This window comes from Lepisosteus platostomus, chromosome 25 (assembly GCF_059453375.1).
Source record: "Lepisosteus platostomus isolate fLepPlt1 chromosome 25, fLepPlt1.hap1, whole genome shotgun sequence".
In the NCBI taxonomy this organism is placed as follows: Eukaryota; Metazoa; Chordata; class Actinopteri; order Semionotiformes; family Lepisosteidae; genus Lepisosteus; species Lepisosteus platostomus.
This window is the reverse complement of record NC_142635.1, coordinates 5,807,343-5,817,639: the sequence shown is the minus strand read 5'-3', so window position 1 is coordinate 5,817,639 and position 10,297 is coordinate 5,807,343. Positions and strand designations below refer to the sequence as shown.

The window sequence follows — 10,297 nt, the reverse complement described above, 5'->3', positions numbered from 1 at the left end:
CATCTCCTGTCCCAATTGGAGGATTCCCTCCAGCCGTTTCAGGAAAGAAGCCAGGATAATGGCTTCAACAAGAAGTCCCAAAAGCTTGTTCCCCACCCCCGCCACCCTTAGTGTAAAGAGGTGCCTCGTTTTATCAGATTTCCCTTCATCTGCATTGGTCATCCTTCGCTTGCACTTGAAGTCCGTTGTGTACTGCCTGAACACACACAAACATGCAATCCTAGATATACACACACTTCATGCTAACAAATAATGACATAGGTGTGGCACAGTTGTGTAGCAGTCACACACCCTTTAGTTAAACACTACATAAAAAACACACAGAGACATACCTTACAGGCCAATTTGCTGATAAACACACACAAACGTTGTATTCACACCCATCTGCAGGTCTGAATTAAACACCCCCTGGAAGTGTACAGTAATCTAGATATGAGCAAATGGATTCAACATAATTTTATTCAAATACGTGTATAAAACAATGAAATAGATTTTAAACATTTCATATATATAAGCTTTCATAACTGAATATAACTGTGGCCGGAAGGTTGCTGGTCCAAATGAGCTTTGACAACATGTGGCATCTTGGGGTCAGAAATCAGTGAACAGACCTGGGCTTGTCCAGGGCTCAGAGACCAGCGATCAGACCCTGGCTTGTCCAGGGCTCAGAGACCAGTGGTCAGGCACAGGCTTGTCCAGGGCTCAGAGACCAGAGATCAGACACAGGCTTGTCCAGGGCTCAGAGACCAGCGATCAGGCAAAGGCTTGTCCAGGGCTCAGAGACCAGAGACCAGAGATCAGACACAGGCTTGTCCAGGGCTCAGAGACCAGCGATCAGGCACAGGTTTGTCTAGGGCTCAGAGACCAGTGAACAGGCACGTGCTCCATCACGTTCTGTGAGAGGAAATGGACAGAATCCCACAATGGCTGGATCTGCGACCTAGAGCAAAACAACCCACCAGCACCACACATGCACTGTACACACACTGCTGGGCCGTGATGGCACACTCAACCCGCTGTGGATCAGCTCTGCTGATGACAAGTGTCAATCAGCACACAAATTCACATGCCGTGTCTGCTCAGTACATTGCCAGAACATCTGCTGTAAGAGAGGGTTTTGTCAGTTACCTGACAACTTTAGCAGCTTGGTGTAGTTGTGAGTGATGTATTACTCTGATGCTTAATATTCTTCAGTGCATTTCAGAGCTAAAGCAATATTTCCAGACTTCTCTTCCATCTGAGAAAGGTCAGTACCCTGTGTTCACACGCACACATGCACACACACACACACATCATTGTTGGCTCAGTTGCGGAGCAGAGCTTGGAAATCAGAGATTACACTATCAGTACAGGGAGGCTACCAGCTGGAGCCTCCACCCCAAAACTCACACAGCCTGCCTGGACACGGAGCTGGACTGATAGGGCAAGGGAAGGACCAGATTACAGGGTGCGCAGGCCAGCCACAATGAGAGGAAGTAGGCAGGGAAGTGGCGGGTATGACAATATTTGGAGGCGCGCAGGCAGAACAGCCAGGGCAAACTCAGAGTTTGCCGAGCAGGAGGAGCTGAGAGGCAGGGGCTCCTAGACACTGTGCCCAATTCTCTCCACATGGGGATATATAGTACATCACATAAAATATAATAGAGAGACAAGCCCTGTTCTTCAGTCTGTAACAGGTGACGAGAGGTTCATGTGCTCTGAAAGGCAATTGCTTACGCCAGAGAGAGTTGACAAGTGCTATTACCAAGGGGTGTGTACTCCTGTCCAACCCCTTTGTTGAGGTTTGTCATTTGTAAATACTTCGCAGAACGTTTGAGATTTCGTTTTTGTTTCACAGGGAGGTTGTGGGTTACGGTGTGTAAATAAAGCTGAGATAAATCATAATTTAATGTGCCTTGATTTCACGCAGTTACGGGCGTGTAGACCTGCTGTAGAGGGATGGGGCGAGAGAGAGAGACAGAGAGATGATGCACTTTCTGCTGCACTGGGAGAAACACTGTGGGATTAGACACACATTCTCCCCTCACATAACAAACCTAATCCCAGAATTCCCACGCCTGCCAGGATCAGAACCGCCCCTACTCCTAGTGGGAGAGAAAAACTCAGTAGAGCTGAGAGGATGTGATCTCCTGTTGTAGCCCGAGCAACAGTGAGCCTGTCTCTCAGTAATGTTCTATGTTTTATGTATTTTTGTTTTAAGTGATGTACACAGCAGCCCAGAGTGACCCCTGACCCCGTCGCTGTCCTGTCTGTGTCTGGACACAGCGGCCCAGAGTGACCCCTGACCCCGTCGCTGTCCTCCTGTCATGTCTTCTGTGTTCCTCTTCATCATACCCTATCTCTCTTACTCTTCCTCACTCTTGGTGCTCCTTATGCTCTTCCTCCCCCTCTTTATGTCTCTGCTGCTCTTCCTCGCTTGTCCACGTCTTCCTGTCAGAGTCCAGCAGGGGGGGCAGCATTCCACAAATATTCCGCAGCTCGTAAATCCGGCTCTTTTTTTCCCCTTGGCTCAGAAGACACGGTGAAGTTGAGAGGCGGCCTGCGAAAAGCCTCCCGAAATCCCCCTGAATTGAGGAGTCCCAGTAGGCCTATTAAAAGTTTCCTGTGTATATTAAGTACGTTTATTATTTATTCAACCAGAAAGTCATGCTGAGTTAAAGGCCTCTCTTGAAAAAGGAGCCGTAACCCTAGCGAGTGTTCAGGACTCGAGCCTGATGTTGAGTGTGTGTTGCGGGGTTGGTCGTGACACTACAGTTACCACTCAGGGAGCTTGTGGCTCTGTGGCTCAGGATGTGCGGCTGTGGCTGGAAGGTTGCTGGTTCAAATCCTGTGGCCGGCAGAGGAATCCTACTCCGCTGGGCCCCTGAGCAAGGCCCTTAACCCCAACTGCTCCAGGGGTGCCGTATGAATGGCTGACCCTGAGCTCTGACCCCCAGCTTCTCTCCCTGTCTGTGTGTCATGGAGAGCAAGCTGGGGTCTGCGAAAAGACAAATCCCTAATGCAAGAAATTGTATAGGGCCAATAAAGTGATCTTATCTCATCTTAATACACCCTGCATCCGACCTTGAATATGAGCCACATGGAGGAGAAAGCGAGAGCACCACCTACTGGCCGTCTGTAGTCACTGCAGGCAAGGCAGGAGACCAGGTTTCCAGTCCAGGTTGTCCCCAGGCCCAGCCTCGCTGAGCACTGACCTGTGACTAGATCAGGACTCCAGGAGGGACAGCTGCTGGATGCCTTCCTTTCCTAAAGCGTGAAAGATCCATATTTTAAAAAAAAGCACCGTGCATGCACTGTAGCACAAGCAGTTTGACAGCACGAAGAAGACTGCGGCCAAGAGTGAATTAAGTCTTTCTCTTCCTGCCTCCTCTGCTCTGTCCGGAAGAAAAAGTCCTCCCCACGTCTACTTCTGCAGTAAACTGAGTTTTGTTTTTAATGTTAAAGAGCAGGTGGGCGGTGTTCCCGAAAACACAGCCCTTTCAATACAGTTCCTGCTATCACCATTTATTGGTCACGTCCTGATCTGGAGGAAAATTCCAAGTTAGATCCACCTGCCAGACTCGCTGTTAGGATGCTGGTCTGCGTTCTGTCCAACATTTCTCGAAAGGAGTAGGGGTGTTACCTGGTGGCCTGGCCAAATTTCCCCCTGGCCTTTCCCAGTCATGGCCTCCTAATAATCCCCATCTCTGAACTGGCTTCATCACTCTGCTCTCCTCCCCACTGAGAGCTGGTGTGTGGGGAGAGGACTGGAGCATCATCCAGGTGGGGCTGCACACTGGTGGGGGTGGAGGGGATCCCCATGACCTGTCAAGAGCTCTGAGTGGAGTGTTCAGAGCTGTGCTACATACTGGAAGTGTCAGGACTTAGTATTACAAGGATCTCAATGTGCTTGTGATACAGTGTTGCTGTGCATTTGTGTGTCAGAGTGCATCCATGGGGCAATCTGTCTGCCAGTGGGTCCCAGTGTTCTGAGCTTGTCACTGGGGTGTTACTGTGTATTATAACAGTACCATTGTGTCCAGAATGTCCAAAAAAGTGCTATTGAAGTGTAAGGAATAATAATGCTTTAATAATAATAATAATGGTGTGTCACTGGCGTTGTTCTGGGAGAGGGGAGCAACATCACATGTGGTTTTGAATGATCACCAGTTATCTGATCCCAGCTCAGTTGATCCAGGTGTTTTCAAACAACACCTGCTACTGACCCAAACACCACAATTCGTATTTGACTGCATGCATAAACCACATCTGACCCTTACACCGCAAGTTGTCTTAATGAATTCAGGCTGCCGCCTGGAAATGACTGAGGCTGGCTCAAGTGTTATCTGCCCGCTGGTGACAGAAAGCAGCTGGAGGAGGTCAGGGGTGATTTCTTCTTGCAGTCCAGACCAGCGGGGCCCTGAGAGACAAAGGCAATGAGCTGCTGCAGGAACTGATAACCACTGAACATACTGAAAGAAGGAAACCTTTATTTAAGACAGGAACCACGCGTGACAGGCTGAATGTTGGCACTCTTGGTAGCCCAAGGCAGGCTGTTTCTAGAGAGGTGGGGGAGCTGAGGGAAGAGAAGAGGCTTTTGGGAAGGGTGTCTGTCAGTGTGTCAGAATGTGATTGTGGTAAAAAGTCTCTCAGTGTGTCACTGTCTCAGAGTCTCACTGCCAGTGTCTCAACGTCTTGCTATCTCAGTGTCTTAGTGGGTCAGTATGTGTCGGTAGCAGAGTGTTTCAGAGTATGTCAGTGTGTGTCAGTGCGTCTCAGCGTGTGTCTGTGTCAGTGTGCATCAGTGTTTGTCAGTGTGCGTCAGCGAGTCTGTGTGTCGGTGTGTCTCCGTGTGCGTCATTGTGTCTCCATGTGCGTCAGAGTATCTCGGTGTGTCTCAGCGTGTCTCAGCGGGTTTCAGCGTGTCTCAGTGTGTCTCGTGTCAGTTCTGCAGGGTGGGGCACTCCAGGTAGCCAGAGAACATGTTGTGTCAGTGTGTCGGTGTGTCTTAGTGTGAGTCAGCATGTTGTAGTGTGCGTCAGTGTGTCTCAGTGTGTCTCAGCATGTGTTGGCGTGTCTCGGCATGTCTTGGCATGTGTCAGCGTGTCTCAGCGTGTGTAGGCGTGTCTCAGCATGTGTCAGTGTGTCTCAGCGTGTCTCAGCGTCAGTTCTGCAGGGTGGGGTACACCAGGAAGCCAGAGAAGGTGTTGTGCTGGTTGGTGTCCCCACACAGCTGTCTGCCGGACAGCAGGCGGATGTAGACCTGGTCCCCAGCGGCCAGGGGCAGCAGCACGGTCTGGGAGCCGCTGTCCTCCGAGTCCTCGCGGTTGTCCTCCCACACTGAGGCCACCACGTCGCTGTTCCGGATCAGGCTGACCTGGTGGTAGAGCCGGTTACCGGCTGCGCCCACGTTGGAGTAGGCCGAGAAGGAGAAGGAGTACAGGCCGGTCCGGGGCGCGGTGAAGGCTCCTGAGGGGAGGAAGGGAGTAAGGGTCCGAATACAGTGTGTCAATACAGTGTGTCAATACATCAGTGTCTCGCTGTCCCAGCCTCTCAGTGTGTCAATATATCAGTGTCTCGCTGTCCCAGCCTCTCAGTGTGTCAATACATCAGTGTCTCGCTGTCCCAGCCTCTCAGTGTGTCAATACATCAGTGTCTCGCTGTCCCAGCCTCTCAGTGTGTCAATACACCAGTGTCTCGCTGTCCCAGCGTCCCAGTGTGTCAATATATCAGTGTCTCGCTGTCCCAGCCTCTCAGTGTGTCAATATATCAGTGTCTCGCTGTCCCAGCGTCTCAGTGTGTCAATATATCAGTGTCTCGCTGTCCCAGCCTCTCAGTGTGTCAATATATCAGTGTCTCGCTGTCCCAGCCTCTCAGTGTGTCAATACATCAGTGTCTCGCTGTCCCAGCCTCTCAGTGTGTCAATACATCAGTGTCTCGCTGTCCCAGCCTCTCAGTGTGTCAATACACCAGTGTCTCGCTGTCCCAGCGTCCCAGTGTGTCAATATATCAGTGTCTCGCTGTCCCAGCCTCTCAGTGTGTCAATATATCAGTGTCTCGCTGTCCCAGCGTCTCAGTGTGTCAATATATCAGTGTCTCGCTGTCCCAGCCTCTCAGTGTGTCAATATATCAGTGTCTCGCTGTCCCAGCCTCTCAGTGTGTCAATACATCAGTGTCTCGCTGTCCCAGCCTCTCAGTGTGTCAATACATCAGTGTCACGCCGCCCCAGCCTCTCAGTGTGTCAATACATCAGTGTCTTGCTGTCCCAGCCTCTCAGTGTGTCAATATATCAGTGTCTCGCTGTCCCAGCCTCTCAGTGTGTCAATACACCAGTGTCTCACCAGTTTGTCAGTGCGACAGTGTGCCTATGTGTCAGTGTGACGGTGAGTTAGTGTCTCAATGATGCAGTGTCTCAGTATGTCAGTGTGACAGTGTATCAGAATATCAGTTTGTTAGTGTGTCAACGCCTCAGTGTGACAGTGTACTTGTGTGTCAGTGTAACTGAGTTAGTGTCTCAGTGATGCAGTGTCTCAGTGATGCAGAGTGTATCAGTGTGAAAGTGCCTTTGTGTACCAGTGTGTCCGTGTGACAGTGTATCAGAATATCAGTTTGTCAGTGTGTCAACACCAGTGTGACAGTGTACTTGTGTGTCAGTGTAACTGAGTTAGTGTCTCAGTGATGCAGTGTCTCAGTGTGAGAGTGTACCAGTGTGCCATCTGTACCCAGTGCAGGATTGTACCCTTGCCCCTGGTTGATCAGGACAGTGTTGTAGGGGATGGGCATGCTGCTGGTGAAGGGACCGTAACAGCCAGCTGAGGAATCCATCGCTGCAGTGAACGCCACCTTCACGTCTCCTAAGAGAGGGACAGAGAGGGAGAGAGAGAACATTTGACCAAAGATAAAAAACAGCAAAAAGAAACAGACCCTGACAGAGTACAGGCTCAGTGACCACAGCCTGGTCATAGAAACTGGACACAGGCAGAGCTGGCTGTCCAGAGAGGACAGGCTCAGTGACCACAGCCTGGCCATAGAAACTGGACACAGGCAGACCTGGCTGTCCAGAGAGGACAGGCTCAGTGTCACAGCCTGGACATAGAAACTGGACACAGGCAGACCTGGCTGTCCAGAGAGGACAGGCTGTGCTCCCACTGCCAGTGGGGAGAAATAGAGACAGAGGTGTACTTCCTACTGCACTGTGACAAATATTCTGGGATTAGAGAAACATTCTTCCCTAAATGTAAATGTAAATCTACTGGGAGAGGGAGGAGTTTTACGTCTCATCCGAAGGACGGCGCCTTTTTACAGTGTAGTGTCCCCGTCACTGTACTGGGGCATTAGGACCCACACAGACCGCAGGGTGAGCGCCCCCTACTGGCCCCACTAACACCTCTTCCAGCAGCAGCCTCAGCTTTCCCAGGAGTCTCCCCTCCAGGTACTGGCCAGACTGGGAGCTGCAGGGTGATACAGCTGCTGGCTATATGAATATATTGACAGTTATAGCTACTAGCAATGTATTTATACAAACCCCCTTCATTGCAACCTTCCTTTCATTCATCAGATGTCCTACCTGTGACCTCGTTAATGTCAGCCTTCAGCTTTCCCAGGGCTGTGAACAAGTCCCCAAACTTCGTGAAGAGGGACTCCTCCAGGGCGTTGTAGCGGCTGGCAACACAACAGCAGCCCCGCTGGCGAGAGAACGCACACTTGCAGTCCCACCCAGCGCATGGCAGGTCACCTGTCCAGCTCACTGGAGAAGTGGGGGGTGGATGGAGAGGGAATTAGAGTTCGAGAGGACACAGGGAGAGAGAGATTTTAGGACAGAGTGTTAGAGAGGACACTTTGGGAGACAGATTGTAGGACAGAGTGTTAGAGAGGACACAGAGAGACAGATTGTAGGACAGAGTGTTAGAGAGGACACAGGGAGAGACAGATTTTAGGACAGAGTGTTAGAGAGGACACAGCTCAAGGAGGGAGTTGTACACAACGAAACAGCGGTGGACACACACACCTGCCGCCTCTTGCATGAGGCTCCATGTGGAGCTCTGAGCACTGACACACAGAGACAGCGCCCCCCAGAGGCACACAGCCAGTGCAGCAGCTGTCTTCATCGTCCGGCAGTACAGATAGACACGGGTAGCCTGGCGAAAGATGTTTGTAACAATAAGATGTTAGATTGGAAGAAAGATGCGTCCCTCACCCACAGCTCTGCACTGATCAGAGGAGAGGCGTGTCTCTCACCAACAGGACTGCCAGCCTGCAGGCACCTGACAGGCGACAGAGGGTGCCAGCCCTGGCTCTATACTCAGAAATGCTCACACCAATAGACCCTGATCCTCACACACAATCACACACGCACACTCACACACACACACACACACCAATAGACCCTGATCCTCACACACAATCACACACACACACCAATAGACCCTGATTCTCACACACAGTCACACACATCAATGGACCCAGAGTTCTCACACACACTCACAGACACACCAATAGCCCCTGGTCCTCTTATACACACACACATCAATAGGCTCTGATCCTCACGCACCCACACACACACCTGTAGACCCTAATCCTCACACACACTCACACCCACACCAAGAGTCCCTGCTCCTCACACACACTCACACACACACACACACACACACCATTCCTGACAGCCGATCAAGGTCCTGTCTTACTCACACTCAACAGACCCGCCTCGCCAAGCGACCCGTCCTGTCTCCCAGCGTCCCCCTGCGCACTTACTCTCGGGACGGGGGGAATCTCGCGGTCTTCCTGAGCCCCTGGTGCGCGGAGAGTGTCGGTGCGTCGTTCTGTGCCGGGACGGTGGGAGGTGTCAGCGTTCTATATACTGTCCCCGCCCTCCTCGGTCTCTCTCTCTCTCCCTGTCTCCGCAGCATGAGCGCCACGCCTCCTCCTCCTCCCTCTCGGGGGCGCGGGCGGATCGGATGGCAGGGGCCGGTGTCGGTTTCCGTCCAGCTCACAATGGGCTCCAGGGAGGCCCCCCCCATGGGTGTCCCGGTTCCCAGCTACACCTGATCCCGTTTGTTCAGCCGCCCTCCGATTGTCGCGGTGACCGCGTTTCGGGAGGAAGTCTGCAGATAAGCATCTGGCGCTCAATGGCAGAGCGTGGATCTGGTGTCGGGGCGCCTCCTAGCCCCATTGTGGAGGCAGGGCGTGGGTGCCGGGGCTCCGGTGGGGAATTCCAAGCTCCCCTTGAGGGGGAGGGGGGTGTAACCGTGCCAGGTGAGTTTCTGTGGAGGTATTGTCCTGGTGGCTCAATGATGGGATGAGAATATCGTCTCCGTCCCAATTAGGACACAGAGATCTAGGACGTCTCGGGGTCAGCGACAGCTGAGTCTCTGTATCCCCTGTGCTCGACTGGCACGGTTAACCCGTGGGAAGGCCGCTGCTCGGCGGGCCACAGGCCTCCAACAAGGAGACGTCACTGGAGTGGATCGAGCACTCCTTCCCCCTGGCAAGCTCCAGCCCTGATGCATCGGCACAGACATTGCCTGCCTGGCTCTGAAGTCATTTCTCCAGCAGGTCTGAGATTCCAGTTGCTGGGGTCAGTGCTTTTACAGCAAAGATCTCCCACTGACAGCTGGATAGTCACATTATTCCTCATAGTTGATCAAATATTGGAGGCCTACCTTTCAGATTAAGGGCTGTTGATGCCCATGCCTTCAGATGTCCTCTAGTGATCTAATCTTAATGTTGATTAGGCTAATTAACGTGAATTAGTTCATTTTCTAAGATGTCCTTGCCCTCCTCATTCTTGCTCGGCCCCCAGTTTGGGTCAGTTCACCTCGATCGAGGCAGATTGGCTCAGTGTCTTCATACCTTCTCCGCTTCTTAATTAATATGAACTCCTCACACTTATAGAGCTCTTTTCTGGACACCCCACTCAAAGCTCTTTACAGGTCATGGGGATCCCCTCCACCCCCACCAGTGTGCAGCCCCACCTGGATGATGCTCCAGTCCTCTCCCCACACACCAGCTCTCAGTGGGGAGGAGAGCAGAGTGATGAAGCCAGTTAGAGATGGGGATTATTAGGAGGCCATGACTGGGAAAGGCCAGGAGGAAATTTGGCCAGGACACCGGGGTAACACCCCTACTCTTTTCAAGAAACACCCTGGGATTTTTAATGCCCACAGAGAGTCAGGACCTCGGTTTTACGTCTCATCCAAAGGACAGGGTTTTTTTTTTCTTGATATCGTCTTGGCTAGGCTCGGAGGGATCTGCTGTTTGATCTAGGCTTTTGAGGGTTTTTTTTTTAATACCCATCCCCTGATCTGTGCTTTTTTCCTCC

General features: G+C 51.8%; 1 protein-coding gene across 2 annotated transcripts; it reads right to left on the bottom strand.

Moving 5' to 3' along the window:
• Window positions 1–4,449: 4,449 nt before the first annotated feature.
• Window positions 4,450–8,835, bottom strand: cbln18 (cerebellin 18). Of its 2 annotated transcripts, none has more exons than XM_088619544.1 (5): window positions 8,731–8,835; window positions 7,988–8,117; window positions 7,547–7,726; window positions 6,702–6,833; window positions 4,450–5,448 (listed from the first exon to the last, which is right to left on the bottom strand). In XM_088619544.1, exons 2-5 carry the CDS (start codon window positions 8,085–8,087, stop codon window positions 5,144–5,146), a joined length of 717 nt encoding a protein of 238 aa, XP_088475670.1. In that variant the 5' UTR covers window positions 8,088–8,117; window positions 8,731–8,835; the 3' UTR covers window positions 4,450–5,143. The 2 variants fall into 2 exon arrangements, with proteins under 2 accessions (XP_088475670.1, XP_088475671.1); XM_088619545.1 differs by having other exon boundaries at window positions 8,668–8,818.
• Window positions 8,836–10,297: the final 1,462 nt, after the last annotated feature.